This window comes from Pseudophryne corroboree, chromosome 3, assembly GCF_028390025.1.
Source record: "Pseudophryne corroboree isolate aPseCor3 chromosome 3, aPseCor3.hap2, whole genome shotgun sequence".
NCBI lineage: Eukaryota > Metazoa > Chordata > Amphibia > Anura > Myobatrachidae > Pseudophryne > Pseudophryne corroboree.
In genome coordinates, this window is record NC_086446.1 from 24,808,177 (window position 1) to 24,828,837 (window position 20,661).

Consider the following 20,661-nt stretch of genomic DNA (forward strand, 5'->3'; position numbering starts at 1 on the left):
AAGTCCCCACTCTCCCGGGTGAAGATCGTGTCTGCTGAGGAAGTCTGCTTCCCAGTTGTCCACTCCCGGGATGAACACTGCTGACAGTGCTATTACATGATTTTCCGCCCAGCGAAGAATCCTTGCAGCTTCTGCCATTGCCCTCCTGCTTCTTGTGCCGCCCTGTCTGTTTACGTGGGCGACTCCCGTGATGTTGTCCGACTGGATCAACACCGGTTGACCCTGAAGCAGAGGTTTTGCCAGGCTTAGAGCATTGTAGATTGCTCTTAGTTCCAGTATATTTATGTGAAGAGATGTCTCCAGGCTTGACCACACACCCTGGAAATTTCTTCCCTGTGTGACCGCTCCCCAGCCTCTCAGGCTGGCATCCGTGGTCACTAGGACCCAGTTCTGTATGCCGAATCTGCGGCCCTCTAACAGATGAGCACTCTGCAACCACCATAGCAGAGACACCCTTGTCCTTGGCGACAGGTTTATCCGCTGATGCATCTGCAGATGCGATCCGGACCATTTGTCCAGCAGATCCCACTGAAAAATTCGTGCATGGAATCTGCCGAATGGAATCGCTTCGTAAGAAGCCACCATTTTTCCCAGGATTCTTGTGCATTGATGCACAGACACTTTTCCTGGTTTTAGGAGGTTCCTGACAAGTTCGGATAACTCCCTGGCTTTCTCCTCCGGAAGAAACACCTTTTTCTGAACAGGGTCCAGAATCATCCCTAGGAACAGCAGACGTGTCGTCGGGATCAGTTGGGATTTTGGAAAATTCAGAATCCACCCGTGCTGTTGGAGCACTACTTGGGTTAGTGCTACTCCGACCTCCAGCTGTTCTCTGGACCTTGCCCTTATCAGGAGATCGTCCAAGTAAGGGATAATTAATACGCCTTTTCTTCGAAGAAGGATCATCATTTCGGCCATTACCTTGGTAAAGACCCGGGGTGCCGTGGACAATCCAAACGGCAGCGTCTGAAACTGATAATGACAGTTTTGTACCACGAACCTGAGGTACCCTTGGTGTGAAGGGCAAATTGGGACATGGAGGTAAGCATCCTTGATGTCCAAGGACACCATAAAGTCCCCTTCTTCCAGATTCGCTATCACTGCACTGAGTGACTCCATCTTGAACTTGAATTTTTGTATGTACAGGTTCAGAGATTTCAGATTTAGAATAGGTCTTACCGAGCCGTCCGGCTTCGGTACCACAAATAGCGTGGAGTAATACCCCTTTCCCTGTTGTAAAAGGGGTACCTTGACTATCACCTGCTGAGAATACAGCTTGTGAATGGCTTCCAATACCGTCGCCCTGTCGGAGGGAGACGTTGGCAAAGCAGACTTTAGGAACCGGCGAGGGGGAGACATCTCGAATTCCAACCTGTAACCCTGAGATACTACCTGCAGGATCCAGGGGCCCACTGTGCGCTGAAATTCTTGAGGCGACCCCCCACCGCCCCTGAGTCCGCTTGTAAGGTCCCAGCGTCATGCTGAGACCTTTGCAGAAGCCGGGGAGGGCTTCTGCTCCTGGGAGGGAGCTGCTTGCTGCAGTCTCTTACCCTTTCCTTTGCCTCGGGGCAGATATGAATGTCCTTTTGCCCGCTTGTTCTTATAGGAACGAAAGGACTGCGGCTGAAAAGACTGCGTCTTTTTCTGCTGGGAGGTGACCTGAGGTAAAAAGGTGGATTTCCCGGCTGTTGCCGTGGCCACCAAATCCGATAAACCGACCCCAAATAATTCCTCCCCTTTATACGGCAATACTTCCATATGCCGTTTGGAATCCGCATCACCTGACCACTGTCGCGTCCATAAACTTCTTCTGGCAGATATGGACATCGCACTTACTCTTGATGCCAGAGTGCAAATATCCCTCTGTGCATCTCGCATATAAAGAAATGCATCCTTTAAATGCTCTATAGTCAATAAAATATTGTCCCTATCCAGGGTATCAATATTTTCAGTCAGTGATTCCGACCAAGCCACCCCAGCACTGCACATCCAGGCTGAGGCGATTGCTGGTCGCAGTATAACACCAGTATGTGTGTATATACTTTTTAGTGTATTCTCCAGCCTCCTGTCAGCTGGGTCCTTGAGGGCGGCCGTTTCTGGAGACGGTAACGCCACTTGTTTTGATAAGCGTGTGAGCGCCTTATCTACCCTAGGGGGTGTTTCCCAGCGCGCCCTAACCTCTGGCGGGAAAGGGTATAACGCCAATAACTTCTTTGAAATTAGCAGTTTTCTATCGGGGGTAACCCACGCTTCATCACACACTTCATTCAATTCCTCTGATTCAGGAAAAACTACAAGTAGTTTTTTCACACCCCACATAATACCCCTTTTTGTGGTACTTGCAGTATCAGAGATATGCAAAGCCTCCTTCATTGCCGTGATCATATAACGTGTGGCCCTACTGGAAAATATGTTTGTTTCTTCACCGTCGACACTAGATTCGGTGTCCGTGTCGGTGTCGACCGACTGAGGTAAAGGGCGTTTTACAGCCCCTGACGGTGTTTGAGACGCCTGGACAGGTACTAACTGGTTTGCCGGCCGTCTCATGTCGTCAACCGACTTTTGCAGCGTGCTGACACTATCACGTAATTCCATAAACAAAGCCATCCATTCCGGTGTCGACTCCCTAGGGGGTGACATCACCATTACAGGCAATTGCTCCGCCTCCACGCCAACATCGTCCTCATACATGTCGACACACACGTACCGACACACAGCAGACACACAGGGAATGCTCTGATAGAAGACAGGACCCCACTAGCCCTTTGGGGAGACAGAGGGAGAGTTTGCCAGCACACACCCAAGCGCTATAAATATATAGGGACAACCTTACATAAGTGTGTTCCCCTTATAGCAGCTTAAATATTATTAATATCGCCAAATAAGTGCCCCCCCTCTCTGTTTTTACCCTGTTTCTGTAGTGCAGTGCAGGGGAGAGCCTGGGAACCTTCCTAGCAGCGGACCTGTGTAGGAAAATGGCGCTGTGTGCTGAGGAGATAGGCCCCGCCCCCTTTTCGGCGGGCTCTTCTCCCGGTTTTTCTGAAAACCTGGCAGGGGTTAAATACATCCATATAGCCCCAGGGGCTATATGTGATGTATTTTTAGCCAGAATAGGTATTTTCATTGCTGCCCAGGGCGCCCCCCCCAGCGCCCTGCACCCTCAGTGACCGTTGGTGTGAAGTGTGCCGAGAGCAATGGCACACAGCTGCAGTGCTGTGCGCTACCTCATGAAGACTGAGAAGCCTTCAGCCGCCGGTTTCTGGACCTCTTCTCTCTTCGGCATCTGCAAGGGGGTCGGCGGCGCGGCTCCGGTGACCCATCCAGGCTGTACCTGTGATCGTCCCTCTGGCGCTAGTGTCCAGTAGCCTAAGAAGCCAATCCATCCTGCACGCAGGTGAGTTCACTTCTTCTCCCCTAAGTCCCTCGTTGCAGTGAGCCTGTTGCCAGCAGGACTCACTGAAAATAAAAAACCTAACAAACTTTTTCTAATCAGCTCTTTAGGAGAGCCACCTAGATTGCACCCTGCTCGGACGGGCACAAAAACCTGAGGCTTGGAGGAGGGTCATAGGGGGAGGAGCCAGTGCACACCACCTAGTGGTCAAACTTTTAATTTTGTGCCCTGTCTCCTGCGGAGCCGCTATTCCCCATGGTCCTGACGGAGTCCCCAGCATTCACTTAGGACGTCAGAGAAATTAATTTATTCCAGTTAAAGCTGTAACATAACAAAAAGTGAAGCACTGTGACTACTTTCCAGATGCACTGTATGTGTGACGTGGAGAAAGGGTTTACCATTCCACGACATATTGCACTATCCAAACCACCTCCTTGTCTGCTGCATCTTTATTTTTTTCCACCCACTAAGAACTACTTTGTGGTTGTGAGTCACCATTTATCCACCATTCCAATACAAAAGGTACACTGTGTTCCACAGGGATAACATCGGGGCGTAGAGTAGGCTCTTGATCCGAGGCACCAACAGGGTAAAAGCTTTGACTGTTACCCAGATGCTCAGCACAGTCTTCTCTATAACCCCGCCACCGTGCACAAGAGCTCAGTTTTGTTAAACAGTCCAATGCAGTAGCAGGTAAAAGAGACGACAACCGTTCGTAGCCACATACACCACATTCTCATGACAGGAGAAGGTATCAGCGGCTAATGCCATACAAACCCAAAGAAGCTAAGTGCGTCAGAAAGATTTGACAAAGGTAAGTTCTTACCATAAATCTCCTTTTTTGCAGCGGGGTACACTGGGTTCCACAGGGATAACATCGGGGATGTCTTAAAGCAGTTCCTCATGGGAGGGGGGACACACTGTAGCGGGCACAAAAACCCGGCGTCCAAATGAGTCATCCTGGGAGGCAGAAGTATTGAAGGTATAGAACCTTATGATCGTGTTCACTGAGGACCTCATAGCTGCCTTGCACAATTGTTCAAGGGTCGCACCATGGCGGCCGCCCAAGAAGGTCCAGCCGACCGAGTAGAATGGGCTTTGATGGTAGCAGGAGCTGGAAGACCAGCTTGTATATAAGCTTGTGCAAGCACAATTCCAATCCATCTGGCAAAGGTCTGCTTATTCGAAGGCCAGCCACATTTGCGAAAACCAAAAAGTACGAAAAGAGAATCGGACTTCCTAACGGAAGCTGTCCTCTTCACATAGATGCGGAGAGCCCGTACCACATTCAAAGACCGCTCTTTGGAGGACAATTCAGGAGAGATAAAGGCCGGAACCACAATCACTTGATTAAGGTGGAAAGATGACACCACCTTTGGCAGATAACCAGGGAGCGTCCGAAGAATCACTCGTTCACGGTGAAAAATCAGAAAAGGTGACCGACAGGATAAGGCACCCAAGTCTGAAACCCGTCTAGTAGAGGCAATAGCCAGCAGAAATTAGACCTTAAGAGTAAGCCACTTAAGGTCCACAGATTCAAGGGGTTCAAATGGAGACTCTTGCAAGGCCTCCAGAACCACCGACAAATCCCAAAGGAGCAACGGGCGGGACATAGGGAGGTTGAATCCGTAAAACACCCTGAGTGAAAGTATGATCATCAAGCAGGGTCGCAATTTTTCTCTGAAACCATACCGACAAGGCAGAAATATAAACCTTGATGGAGGCCAGACGAAGGCCTAAGTCCAGGCCTTGTTGCAGGAAAGCCAAAAGGTTGGCCGTACTAAACTTGTAAACGTCATGATTGTTAGATGCGCACCAAGCAAAGTAAGAATTCCAGACCCTATGATAAATCTGAGCTGAAGTCGTCTTACGGGCCTTCAACATAATTTGAATAATACCAGAAACTAGGCAGAGACCCAACCACTACATTTCAGAAAGAACTAGACCACCATTTACAAAAGGGAGCGAATACCGGTATCCTTAACCAATCTGAATACCAATACATACAGACCCCCCACCCCATCATTCCAGTCTTTTATTATTTGCCAAAACTACACAAAGACCCACAAAACCCACCAGGAAGACCCATCATATCCGGTATTGGTTCACTAACTTCACACTTGTCAGAATACATAGACACAAATCTACAACCATATGTACAGAAACAAAAATCCTATTTACGAGACACAACACACATACTAAACAAGATTAAAGGGTTAGAGTGGAATTAAGAAATGTGGCTTGTAACCTCAGATGTAACATCACTATATACAGTGATAGACCATGAGCAAGGGATCTCAAGTATCAAATACCATCTAGAAAAAGATGAGAACTTGCCAGACACACAAAGACAGTTTATCATCGACAGTATCTATTTTATACTCAAACACAACTACCTATGGTTTGAGGATGAGTTTTACCTGCAGACCAGGGGTACCGCGATGGGCACGAGATTCGCCCCCAGCTACGCCAATCTCTTTATGAGTTGGTGGGAGGACCATCACGTGTGGGGAAGACCAGAGCTGGGGGCGAATCTTGTGCTCTGGACGCGCTACATAGATGACATATTCTTCATATGGCGGGGAGAGGAGGGAACACTAATCGAATTCATCCAGTCAATGAACCAGAACACAAACAATCTACACTTCACAACTACCTACAGCAAGAACGATCTAAATTTCCTTGACCTCAATATATTTTCAGAAAATGACCAACTACACACAAAAACCTTTAGGAAAACTGTTGACGTTAATAGCTACATCATATCCACCAGCGGGCATCATCCCAACTGGTTAAAATCCATTCCAAAAGGACAACTCACAAGACTAAGGAGAAACTGCTCAAAGAAAACGGATTATGTGACCCAAGGCAGAGAAATGATGACAGAATTTAGAGAGAAACAATATAAAGAGGAACTGCTAGAGGAGGCATACGACGCAGTAGGGGAAATAGACAGAAGTGATTTACTTCAATATAAAAACAAGAAAGACAGGGAATACTCAGATCAGGTTCTATTCATCACGAACTACACACAACAAGCCAGAACCCTACAACACATCCTTAAAAAACACTGGCCACTTCTTATGGAAGATGAAGTACTGAACGACATACTAGACACAAAACCGAAAGTCATATTCAGAAAAGCACCTGATTTAAAGCAAAAACTGGTACACAGCTACATGAAACCAAACAAAATGACCCAATCCCATATTAATAACTCCAAACCTGTATCAGGATTCTACTACTGTGGTACATGCATGGGATGCAAAAACAGCAAAGTGCGCAGCACAAAACCAGCCACACAATTTAGCTCCACCAATACAAAAAGAACTTACAATATTAAAGAGAGGATAACTTGTAACAGCAAAGGCGTCATCTACCTACTAGAGTGTGGATGCGCCAAACAATATGTAGGACGCACCATACGCCCCTTGAAAACAAGAATCAGTGAACATATTCGGAACATCAAAAAGGGGCTAGAAGACCACAACCTATCAAAACATTTCAAGGACCATCATGACAGTAACCCACTATCACTCAAATTTATAGGGATTCAGGAGATACACCCTAACTGGAGGGGAGGGGACTATAGCACAAAAATTAACACCATGGAACTAAGATGGATGTATGAGCTAAAAACACTAGCTAGCATGGGACTTAATCGTGACAATGAAGTGAAATCATTAATATGCAAAAAATGAAAAGATCGAAATATTTTGAAAATAGGAAGGAACACAGCAATGTTCCATTACGGTACACAAACCCCTTGCAGGGACTGGTCAGACATACATATCCCATTGAAGTCCAGTGTAAAATAATCACCTGTCTCTAGCTGTAGGAGGTATATATTGACTACATCAATTATACCTTTAACTGTATTTACAATCAAATCACCACAATCAGAACCTGATCCTCACATTACACACACCAACTATCAAACTGTTACTATCTGCGACTAAAATACTTCCCATATGTCTAACCTTCTCTGCACAAATGCAATTTTCCTCTGTACAAATACCATATCCATACAACCCTTATTGATATTTAAAAACAACAGAAAGCACATCTGGCAAATGTGAAACTAACACACTGGTCAGAAACAAGGAGACCAATGACAAGCATGAACTCTAATCACGTGACCTATGACGTCACAATATGTGCCCTTATAAACCTGGAAAACACTACTCCAGTTATCCACTTCTCCCAGAGGAAGGCCCTAGAGGCTGAAACGCGTTGGAGCTAACACTGCAATCTAAAAACCGAAACAGACTTATACCACAACAAGCGCACAATACGGAGCAGAGTCCCGGTCACGTGATCGGGGAAACCCGGAAACCAACCACGCTGCCTAGCAACAGAAGAGAATCCAAGAGAAGAAGTCGGTGACGAGGTGCGACGGGGGAACTGAAGGAAACAGAAGGTGAGTCTCCGTATGCGGCAGGGGTCACTCCTGAAGTCGCTCCGCAGAGCACTGACGGAGTTTCCCCTTCACCCTAGACAGGTCAGCCTCTCGAACCCTCCGGCTTCCAGGCGTGTCTGAACCAGGACAAGCTATGAGAAGCGGAGTTTAGAGAGAAAAGACCAGTCCGGAGCGACCGACTTTTCCCTGATTAACCCCAGACACCCCAAACCGTGAAGAAACCCACGACTGGGCCCTTGTGTTTATTTCTGTTTTTGCTTTTGTTTTTTGCTTTTGTTGTTTTTTCTAGCTTTTTGCCAATTTTTATATTTTCATAATTTTCTTCCTTTTATATAATATTTTTTTCAACACAGACTTGAACAATCATTAGTGTCAGCAGCTGTGCGGGACGCCGCAAGCTGTAACACACACTCAGTATACATAAAGACAAAGAAATACTCTCAACTCTCCTTTGGAGGAATTTTGACAATAATAAATCGACATTATCTTTATTGATTTGCATGTGGACACTTTATTTATGGAAACATAAGCATTTAGTGTTAATATACACTATTGGAAATATCCAATACCCATTGAATATACGTAACCCAAGCACGTCTATAGAAAATATCACTTTCATTCAGGCAACCAAACATAAAGCTAGGACTGAGCGCTACACTACAATTTAACTATAATTTGAATAACCGCCTCAGAAAATCCTTTGGCCCTCAGAACTGAAGCTTCAAGAGCCACGCCATCAAAGCCAGCAAGGCAAAATCTTGGTATACACAGGGGCCCTGAACGAGGCGGTCTGGGCGTTGCGGAAGAAGAGGATGCTCTAGCGAGAGACCCTGTAGTTCTGAGAACCAATGCCGTCTGGGCCACGATGGAGCGATCAGAAGAATTCCTCCTTCTTGCTTGAACTTCCTTATTACCCTGGGCAGGAGTGAACCCGGAGGGAAGATGTACGGCAACCGAAAGTTCCACAGAATTGCCACTGCGTCCACGAACGCAGCTTGAGGATCCCTTGTCCTTGCTCCGGAGACTGGGACCTTGTGATTGTGTTGAGATGCCATCAGGTCTACATCTGGTAGGCCCCACTTGTCCACTAGGAGTTGAAATACTTCTGGGTGGAGGCTCCACTCTCTGGCGTTTACGTCCTGAAGACTAAGGAAGTCCGCTTCCCAGTTGAGGACCCCCGGATTGAACACTGCTGATATGGCTGGCAGATGGCGTTCAACCCACTAAAGAATCCTTGACACTTCCATCATTGCCATGCGGCTTCGAGAGCCGCCTTGATGATTTATGTACGCCACCGTGGTGGCTTTGTCCGACTGTACTTGAACAGGCCTGTCCTGTATCAGATGCTGGGCCAGGTTCCGAGCATTGAACACCGCCCGCAATTCCAGAATGTTTATCGGGAGGAGAGACTCCACCCTGGTCCACCGACCCTGAAGAAAGTGTTGCTCCAACACTGCGCCCCAACCTCTCAGACTGGCATCAGTTGCCAGGAGGACCCAGTTGGAGATCCAGAAGGGACGACCCCTGCTCAATCGTTGGTCCTGTGGCCACCAGCTCTGTGACAGATGGACCTCTGCAAACAAGGAGATCATGTGAGACCTGATAAGGTGAGGCAGGCCATCCCACTTGGCAAGAATCAGCTTCTGCAGAGGGCGGGAATGAAATTGAGCGTACTCTACCATGTCGAGAGCCAGCACCATGAGGCCAAATACTTGCATCGCCGAGTGTATTGACACTCACGGGCGAGAAAGGAAGCATCGAATGCAGTCCTGAAGGTTCAGGACCTTCTCCTGTGACAAGAACAACCGCTGGTTGTGAGTGTCCAATAATGACTCCAGGTGCACCGTGCTCTGAGCAGGGACCAGGGATGATTTCTTCCAGTTGATGAGCCACCCGTGGGCTTGCAGAAACTGGACTGTCAGATCCAGATAACGGAGAACTTCTGGGGAATTCGCCAGGATCAGCAAGTCATCCAGATACTGTAGGATCCTGACCTCCTCACAGCGGAGCAGGGCCATCATCACCGCCATCAGTGTCTTGGTGAAGACTCGCAGAGCCGTCGTCAGTCCAAAAGGTAACGCCCGGATTTGATAATGGAGGTTGACAAAAGCAAACCTCAGGTATTGCGGATGCGACATGGCAATAGGAATATGGAGGTGAGCATTCTGTATGTCCAGGGAGACCATATAGTCCCCAGGCTCCAAAGCCAGAACAATAGAGCGAAGAGTTTCTATACAAAACTTGGAGACCCTCACAAATTTGTTCAAAGACTTGAGGTTGAGAATGGGCCGGAGGGAACCATTCGGTTTCGGAACTAGGAACAGCGGTGAATAGTACCCCTTGACTCTCTGAGCCACACCGGCATTACCACTCCTGTGTCTAGGAGGGACTGTAATACCAAATGAACAGTTTTTGCCTTCACCTGATCCGAAGGGATGTTTGTCAGGCAAAATTGATGAGGGGGATGTTTCTTGAAGGATATGGAGTATCCGTTGAGTGATGACTTCCCATACCCAGGCATCAGAAGTGGTCTTCAACCATACCTGGGTAAACCGTAGAAGTCGGCCTCCCACCCAGGGATCCCCCAGAGGGAGGCCCGCCCCGTCATGCAGTAGTCTTGTCTGATCTGGAAGCAAGCTGACGGGCAGCCAAGGCACATTTAGGTTTGGGCTTAGTGGTTTTGGAAGTGCGAACCTGTTTCGGGTACACCTGACCCTTTGTTTTTGCTGGCGGTCGAAAGGTATGAAAGGAAGTACTCAACCTTCTGAGCTGTAGGAGCAGTACTAGGTAGGCATGCCATCTTAGTGGAGGCTAAGTCAGTAACAATCTTGTTGAGATCCTCACCAAAAAAGATGTTCCCCTTAAAAAGGGAGCACCTCCAGGGTTTTCTTAGAGTCCCGATCCACAGACCAGGACCGCCACCAGATAATCCGGTGAGCCAGAATGAACGTAGTAGAGGCCTTAGCCGCCAGAACACCGGCATCAGAAGCCGCCTCCTTAATGTAATGAGAGGTTGTGTCAATATACGAAAGACATTGTCTAGCATTATCAGATAAATTGGATGGCAGCTCTGCTTCCAACTCCTGAGCCCACGCTTCAATAGCTTCTGCAGTCCAAGTAGCAGGAATAGTGGGCCGATGCACAGCTCCCGCAAGGATATACATAGACTTTAAGCAACCCTCCACACGCTTATCCGTTGGTTCCTTCAGAGGGGTGACGGTAGTAACAGGCAGAGCAGAGGACACCACCAGCCGAGCGACTTGCGAGTCCACTGGATGCAGCATTTCCCAATTTTTACTGAACTCTGCAGCGAGGGGATAGCGAGCTAGCATCTTATGAGGTGTGCATTTCTTTCCGGGATTCTCCCAGGACTCCGGACGTATATCAACTAAGTGGTCAGAATGAGGATAAACTAATTTGGTAACCTTCTGACATTTTAATCTATCAGGTTTCTTAGAGGCAATAACAGGTTATGGGTCATCATCAATTTGAAGAATCAGCCTGATAGCCTCTAATAGGTCAGGAACATCCACCTGTGAAATAGATTCCCCATCAAAAGCATCTGGATCAGTGTCTGAGGGGTCAGTATACACTCCATCCTCATCGGATGAAGTATCTGAAACATAAGTGGATTGTGAGGAAGTAATGGCCCACTTAGAGGACCCCTTGGTCGTAGGCGGGCGAGGGTTAGGTTTCTATTTAGCCAATGAGGGATTCAATTGCTGTAACTGAGTGGACAGGAGATCTGCCCATGGCGGACTAACCGCAGGGACGATATGTAGCTGTAAAGGCATGTGAGTTCCCATAGGGGTCTAGTTACCAGCATAGTCAGTAAATAAGAGAAAGTAGCCCAAGGCGGGTCGTGATGTACCCCCATTGCTACAGACTGACTGGGGGGGTAGGGAACCCCCAGAACTTGAACCCTCCGCTGCTGTTTTCCTCTAATGCATCTGCGGCATCACTACCGCATATTGCAGGATCAGCCACAGAACCATCGCCCCTTGTAGCTGACATGATATGAAAGCGTAAACCACGGGCGACACAGTACAATATCACCAGATATAATACCTAACCATGAACAGGGGGTTCATGGTTAGGTATTATATCTGGTGATATTGTGTGACAGCACATACAGAGGATTCAGGAGGTATATGGTGACCGAAAATCACAGAGAAAAAATAGGATTTTAATACCTACCGGTAAATCCTTTTCTCTTGGTCCGTAGAGGATGCTGGGGTCACCATTAGAAGCATGGGGGGTATAGACGGGATCCGCAGGAGATATGGGCACTTTAAGACTTTAAATGGGCGTGAACTGGCTCCTCCCTCTATGCCCCTTCTCCAGACTCCAGTTATAGGAACTGTGCCCAGGGAGACGGACATTTCGAGGAAAGGATTTATTGTTAAACTAAGGTAAGATTTGTCACAACTGAGGGCCTGAGCTGACAGAAGGCAGCCTCAGATGTAGGGGCTGAGATGTACCGGAACCTGGGAGGTTGTATCAGACCCCTGGACATGTAAGTAACATGAAGAGAAACCGCCCGAAGGCGTGACCACGACAACTTGAGTAAAAGTCAATGATATTTATTTATGACAAACTCCATGCATCTCAGTAGCAGTAAAAAGAAACATAAAAATCAGCAGAGAAATAATAATACAGTTCCTGGGTACTACAGGGTGGCAGGGACCACAGAGCTCTGGTGGTATGAGACAGTTCTTATTATCTGCAAGTTGGAAAGTCCTTACCAGGCTCAACTGTAGCAATGAGGAAAGCCCAGGGTCGTACCAGCTGGTGTTCCAGGGAAAGCTGGACTGCTGTAGATAAAATGCTGCTGTGGGTCCTGGTTAGAACCAGACAGGTGTTGGCACGGAGTGGATACTGGCTGGAACCAGTTAAATAATAAATAAAGCTTGAGAGCGATGCAATATAGATGAAATGTAGAATTTGAGAGCGGAGAAATAATAATACCGGTGGAGAGTGGTAAACTGCAGAAAGGACACCGGCCCTTTAAGAGAAGCTGTACACTGCTGGAAGCTGAGCTGGAAGCAGGTGATGTTGTAGCTGGAAACAGGAGAGTCCAGAATGGATCGGAGAGTCAGGCTACACCGCAGATGGAATGCTGGTGCGGGTCTCTATAGCAGAAGTCTGGAGACAGGAGCTGGAACCTGGAAGACAATCACAGGAGAGAGACAAACTGGAACTAGGTTTGACAACCAAAGCACTGACGCCTTCCTTGCTCAGGCACAACCTATTTATACCTGCAGCAAGGAAGGCATTGGCTAGGCAATTATGCAAATTAATAATACTGACAACGGATTGGTAGGAATGATCAGCTGACAGAATCCAAGATGGCTGCGCCCATGCAGACACTTGGAGGGAAGTTTGGATTGTAATCCATGTGGTCTGGAAAACAGTAATGGCGGCGCCGGCCACCGGAGACAGGAGACGCCAGGCTGACAGATGCACATCCGACCACGCGGACACAGCGGAGGCCGCGGCTGACGTAATCGCCACTCTGAATGCAGAAGCTCAGGGACGGCGGCGGAGGCCGCGGGAGACGCCATGCCAGATGTATAAGGCGTTACTGTGACTGCGTCCAGAGAGACAGGAGAGGATGCGGGAATGTGCACATCAGGATAACAGATGGGATCCGGTCCTGGAGCGCTGAGCCAGCCTTAGGAGGCATCTGATAGGTAAGAAATGGCGTCCAGATACCCGGATCGTGACAGCACCCCTCCCTTTAGGAGTGGCCCCAGGACACTTCTTTGGCTTTTGAGGAAACTTGGAATGGAATCTCCGGACCAAGGCAGGAGCATGGACATCAGAAGCATTGGTCCATGAACGTTCCTCAGGGCCGTAACCCTTCCAGTCAATAAGATACTGTAGTTGACCGTAACGGTGATGTGAGTCCAGGATCTTGGCCACTTCGTACTCAACGCCTCGTTGAGTTTGGACTTTCGGAGTTGGAGGAAGTGAGGAATGAAACCGATTCAAGATCAGCGGTTTCAACAGGGAAACATGGAATGTCCTGGGTATTTTTAAGAAGGGAGGCAACTGGAGTCTGTAAGCAACAGGGTTGATGACTTGTTCAATTTTAAAAGGACCAATGTAGCGAGGTGCAAACTTCATACTGGGAACTCTTAACCTCAAATTCTTCGTGGATAACCATACCCGATCACCCACCTTGAGAGCAGGAACTGCTCGACGCTTCTTATCCGCAAACTTCTTGTACCTGAACGATGCCTTGAGCAGAGCTGATCGTACGCTCTTCCAGATATTGGCAAACTGATGCAAGGTGATATCCACTGCGGGAACAGAAGTTGCTGGAAGCGGTTGGAACTCAGGGACTTTAGGGTGGAATCCAAAGTTAGTGAAGAATGGTGTTGAAGCAGATGAAGAATGATACTGGTTGTTATGACAGAACTCGGCCCAGGGAAGTAATTGAACCCAGTCATCTTGAGAGGAGGACACATAGATGCGGAGGAAGGCCTCCAAGTCCTGATTCACCCTCTCAGTTTGACCATTGGTCTGAGGATGGTAAGCCGTGGAAAACTTTAGCTTGACTTGGAGGACTTGACATAAACTTCGCCAGAATTTGGCTGTGAATTGAACTCCTCGATCCGAGATGATTTCTTCAGGAAGACCGTGGAGTCGGAAGATCTCTTGTATGAATATTTGAGCCAACTTGGAAGCTGACGGAAGACCGGTGAGAGGAATGAAGTGTGCCATCTTGGTGAACCGGTCAACTACCACCCAGATGGTATTAAACTTGTTGCACATGGGCAAATCTGTAATAAAATCCATCGACAAATGGGTCCATGGTCGACGGGGAACAGATAGTGGAACCAGTTGCCCCGCAGGCGACTGGCGGGATACTTTATGTTGAGCACACTTTGGGCAAGATGCAATAAACTCCAAAACGTCCTTTTTCAGAGTTGGCCACCAATAGGACCTAGAGATAAACTCCAGGGTTTTTTGGATACCTGTATGTCCGGCAAAGCGGGAAGCATGGGCCCAATGCATGAGCTTCTTCCTTAGTGTCGGCTTCACAAAACTTTTCCCTGATGGGGGCGTAGAGTCCATCCCTACCGTGGAGAATGCCAACGGATTTATAATAGGATGCTTGTCTGAAGACTCTGACTCATTTTCTTGCTCCCATGAGCGGGAAAGGGCATCGGCCTTGCGATTCTGAGAGCCCGGACAGAACTGGAGTTTAAAGTCGAACCTGGAAAAGAAAAGTGCCCATCTGGCCTGACGAGGGTTGAGACATTGTGCGCCTTTCAGATATAGAAGGTTCTTGTGGTCTGTAAGGATGGTGATTGAATGAGAAGCTCCCTCCAACAGATATCTCCACTCCTCTAGAGCGAGCTTGATGGCTAGCAACTCCTGGTCGCCAATGGCATAGTTGCGCCCCGCTGGGGAGAACTTCCGTGAGAAGAAACTGCAAGGATGTAAATGGCCATCTTTAGCCCTCTGAGATAACACCGCTCCTACTCCAACGGAGGAGGCATCCACCTCTAAGATGAAAGGAGAGTCGATGTCAGGCTGTTTCAGGACAGGTGCAGAGATGAACCTCTGTTTTAAAAGATGAAAAGCTTGCATGGCTTCTTCAGACCACTTGGACGGGTTAGCACCCTTCTTGGTGAAAGCAGTAATAGGCGCCACAATGGTGGAAAAGTCTCGTATAAACTTTCGGTAATAATTGGCGAACCCTAAGAACCTCTGGACCCCTTTGAGGGTTAAAGGTACCGGCCAATTCTGGATTGCTTGTAGTTTCACAGGATCCATCTCTAGTCCGGAACCGGACACAATGTACCCTAGAAACGGAATGGACTTGACTTCAAAGACGCATTTCTCTAATTTGCAATAGAGATGATTGACACGGAGACGGGACAGAACCTCCTTTACCCAAAAACGATGTTCCTCTAAATTGTTGGCAAAAATGAGGATATCATCTAAATAGACCACGACATGACGGTATAGAATGTCTCTGAAGATCTCATTGACGAAATGCTGGAAGACAGCTGGAGCATTGCTCAATCCGAAGGGCATGACGAGGTACTCATAATGTCCGTCACGGGTGTTAAATGCGGTCTTCCACTCGTCACCCTCACGGATCCGGATGAGATTGTATGCACCTCTCAAGTCCAGCTTTGTAAAGATGGTAGCTCCGCTAACTCTGTCAAAGAGCTCAGTAATCAGGGGTAAAGGGTAGCGGTTCTTGATGGTAATGTCGTTCAAACCTCTGTAGTCGATGCACGGCCGCAGAGCACCATCTTTCTTTTTTACAAAAAAGAAGCCTGCGCCGGCTGGAGAAGAAGAAGGTCGAATGAACCCCTTTGCTAGGTTCTCTTTAATGTATTCCTCCATAGAATGCGTCTCTGGCAGAGACAACGGATAAGTTCGGCCTCGAGGTGGAACCTTCCCTGGAACGAGATCAATCGGGCAGTCCCATTCTCTATGAGGAGGAAGGATATCAGCAGAAGCTTTACTGAACACATCCGTGAAATCTTGATATGGAGGAGGTGGAACATCAGACGACCTGGGGGAGGAAGAACAGACAGGCAATACTTTAAACAAACATGTCTCAGCACAGGAGGGACCCCATGCCAGAATTTGCGTAGTCGTCCAATCAATTGTAGGATTGTGAAGACGGAGCCATGGAAGGCCCAGGACCACAGGATGTGTGGCTCTTGGAATCACTAAAAGTGAAATAAGTTCGGAATGAAGAACTCCCACTCTCAGACGAACTGGTAGAGTCCTTAGAGCAATAACTGTATCAAAAATTTTACTGCCATCCACGGCAGTTAAGGAAAAGGAGGAAGGAAGTCTCTCGGTGGGTAGGGACCACCGTTTAACATAGGCTTCGGTAATAAAGTTCCCAGCTGCTCCGGAATCCAGGAGGGCAATGACGTTCTGATAACGTTGAGCAACTTGAAGCGAGACTGGGAGATTACAATCTTGAGGAGATGGAGAGGAGATCATTACTCCTAGCCGGCCCTCTCCTTGGCGAGCTAGGATTTGGAGTTTCCCGGACGTTTGGGACAGGCATTAATAGTGTGAGACGGAGCTGCACAATACAGACAGAGAGACTCAGAGAGACGTCTTCGGCGCTCAGCAGGAGTTAAACGGGAACGGCCAATTTGCATGGGTTCATCTTTAGTTGGTGACAGTTGGCGAGGAGGAGGAGCAGAAGATTTTGGAGCAGATGATCTTTCACGCTCAGTTGCTCTCTCTCTGAAACGTAAGTCAACTTTCGTACAAAGTGAGATTAGCTCATCTAACTTGGAGGGTAAGTCTCTGGTAGCTAACTCATCTTTAATACGCTCGGATAAACCATGCCAGAATGCAGCATACAGGGCCTCGTCGTTCCATGCCAGTTCAGATGCCAGGATCTGGAACTGTATAAGATATTGTCCTACAGTACGTGATCCCTGGCGTAAACGGAGAATCTCAGACGAAGCTGAAGTTACCCGGCATGGCTCGTCGAAGATGCGCCTGAATGTTGACACGAATGCAGTGTAAGAAGATAGCAGGGTGTCGGACCTCTCCCATAACGGTGATGCCCAGTCAAGGGCTGATCCACTGAGAAGAGAGATGATGTAGGCAATTTTTGTACGGTCACTGGGAAAATTGCCAGGTTGTAGCTCAAACTGAATCTCACACTGGTTGAGAAATCCCCTGCAGAATCTTGGAGATCCGTCAAATTTTGCTGGCGTTGGAAGATGAAGACGTGGAGCAGAAACGGGTAAGGTGGGTGGGGTTATAGTTGGAGTCACTGTGGTTGACGCCCCAGATGCGCCTGATCCACGGAGAGTTGTCTGAATCCCATCCAGCCGAGTAGAGAGATCCTGGAGACAGCGGATGATGTGGCCCTGTGCAGCCTCCTGATGTTCAAGTCGGGCTGCCAGTTCTTGCATCGGCCTGGCCGCTTGATCCTGGTCTCCGGCTGGATTCATTTGGTCAGTGCTTACTGTCACAACTGAGGGCCTGAGCTGACGGAAGGCAGCCTTAGTTGTAGGGGCTGAGATGTACCGGAACCTGGGAGGTTGTATCAGACCCCTGGACATGAAGAGAAACCGCCCGAAGGCGTGACCACGACAACTTGAGTAAAAGTCAATGATATTTATTTATGACAAACTCCATGCATCTCAGTAGCAGTAAAAAGAAACATAAAAATCAGCAGAGAAATAATAATACAGTTCCTGGGTACTACAGGGTGGCAGGGACCACAGAGCTCTGGTGGTATGAGACAGTTCTTATTATCTGCAAGTTGGAAAGTCCGTACCAGGCTCAACTGTAGCAATGAGGAAAGCCCAGGGTCGTACCAGCTGGTGTTCCAGGGAAAGCTGGACTGCTGTAGATAAAATGCTGCTGTGGGTCCTGGTTAGAACCAGACAGGTGTTGGCACGGAGTGGATACTGGCTGGAACCAGTTAAATAATAAATAAAGCTTGAGAGCGATGCAATATAGATGAAATGTAGAATTTGAGAGCGGAGAAATAATAATACCGGTGGAGAGTGGTAAACTGCAGAAAGGACACCGGCCCTTTAAGAGAAGCTGTACACTGCTGGAAGCTGAGCTGGAAGCAGGTGATGTTGTAGCTGGAAACAGGTGAGTCCAGAATGGATCGGAGAGTCAGGCTATACCGCAGATGGAATGCTGGTGCGGGTCTCTATAGCAGAAGTCTGGAGACAGGAGCTGGAACCTGGAAGACAATCACAGGAGAGAGACAAACTGGAACTAGGTTTGACAACCAAAGCACTGACGCCTTCCTTGCTCAGGCACAACCTATTTATACCTGCAGCAAGGAAGGCATTGGCTAGGCAATTATGCAAATTAATAATACTGACAACGGATTGGTAGGAATGATCAGCTGACAGAATCCAAGATGGCTGCGCCCATGCAGACACTTGGAGGGAAGTTTGGATTGTAATCCATGTGGTCTGGAAAACAGTAATGGCGGCGCCGGCCACCGGAGACAGGAGACGCCAGGCTGACAGATGCACATCCGACCACGCGGACACAGCGGAGGCCGCGGCTGACGTAATCGCCACTCTGAATGCAGAAGCTCAGGGACGGCGGCGGAGGCCGCGGGAGACGCCATGCCAGATGTATAAGGCGTTACTGTGACTGCGTCCAGAGAGACAGGAGAGGATGCGGGAATGTGCACATCAGAATAACAGATGGGATCCGGTCCTGGAGCGCTGAGCCAGCCTTAGGAGGCATCTGATAGGTAAGAAATGGCGTCCAGATACCCGGATCGTGACAAGATTCATACCAGCTCACACCTCAAGCATGCCGCACAACGTGGCATTCAACAGAACACAAGCCAATGGCATGAACAATTGCAGCAACAGGCTGACAATAAACGTAAACACATGTGTAACCATAAGTATTAACTGCAGATACAGTACGCACTGGGACGGGTGCCCAGCATCCTCTACGGACTAAGAGTAAAGGATTTGACAGTAGGTATTCAAATCCTATTTTCTCATACGTCCTAGAGGATGCTGGGGTCACCGTTAGAACCATTGGGTTATACCAAAGCTCTAGAATGGGCGGGAGAGTGCGAATGACTCTGCAGCACCGATTGACCGAACTTAAGGTCTTCATCGGCCAAGGTGTCAAACTTGTAAAACTTTGCAAAAGTGTTTGACCCTGACCAAGTAGCTGCTCGTGGAATGAGCCTTCACTGATTCCGGTAACGGCAATCCAGTCGTGGAATAGGCCTGCTGAATCGTGTTACAGATCCAGCGCGCAATGGTCTGCTTGGAAGCAGGACTCCCAACCTTGTTGGGAGCATACAGGACAAACAGAGCCTATGTTTTCCTAATCTGAGCCGTTCTGGTGACCTAAATCTTCAAAGCTCTGACCACATCCAGAGATTTTGATTCAACGAAGGAGTCAGTAGCCACAGGTACCATGATAGGTTGGTTTATGTGGAAAGAGGAAACCAACTTGGGTAAAAATTGTTGACGTGTCCTCAATTCAGCTCTATCTTCATGGAAGATCAAATAAGGGCTCTTGTGAGACAAGGCCGCTAACTCCGACCCCCGCCTTGCAGATGCCACGGCCAACAGGATGACCACTTTCCAAGTGAGGAATTTCAACTCCACCTTCCGCAAAAGTTGAAACCAATGTGATTGAAGGAACTGCAACACCACATTAAGATCCCATGGTGCCACTGGAGGCACAAATGGAGGTTGGATGTGCAACACGCCTTTCACGCAAGTCTGAACTTCTGGAAGTGAGGCCAATTGTTTCTGAAAGAAAATCGATAAGGCTGAAATCTGTACCTTAATTGAGCCTAATTTTAGGCCAGCATCCACACCTGCTTGTAGAAAATGGAGAAAACGCCCTAGGCGAAACTCTTCCATATGAAACCCTTTGGCTTCACACCAAGAGATATATTTTCTCCAAATACGGTGGTAATGTTTAGCAGTTACCCCTTTTCTGGCCTGAATAAGTGTGGGAATGACTTCACTGGGAATACCCTTACAGGTTAGGATTCTGCGCTCAACCGCCATGCCGTCAAACGCAGCCGCGGAAAGTCCTGATACACGCACGGCCCCTGTCGTAACAGGTCCTCGCGCAGAGGCAGAGGCCAGGGATCTCTTATGAGTAATTCCTGAAGATCTGGATACCAAGCCCTCCTTGGCCAGTCTGGAACAATGACGATCGCCCGGATCTTTGTTCTTCTTATGATCTTTAGAACTTTTGGAATGAGAGGAAGTGGAGGGAATACATACACCGACTGAAACACCCACAGTGTCACCAGTGCATCCACTGCTATTGCTTGAGGGTCTCTTGACCTGGAACAATATCTCTGAAGCTTCTTGTTGAGAGG

General features: G+C 48.2%; 1 protein-coding gene across 1 annotated transcript in view; it reads right to left on the minus strand.

The window, feature by feature from the left end:
- LOC135057090 (uncharacterized) overlaps positions 1–20,661 on the minus strand; it is a 121,720-nt gene that overhangs the window by 72,205 nt on the left and 28,854 nt on the right. The window contains exons 7-9 of the mRNA XM_063962990.1: positions 10,688–10,807; positions 9,552–9,847; positions 5,468–5,535 (exon numbers count right to left, since the gene is read on the minus strand). Coding sequence (XP_063819060.1) covers positions 5,468–5,535; positions 9,552–9,847; positions 10,688–10,807 — 484 coding nt within the window. The remainder of the gene's footprint in view (positions 1–5,467; positions 5,536–9,551; positions 9,848–10,687; positions 10,808–20,661) is intronic.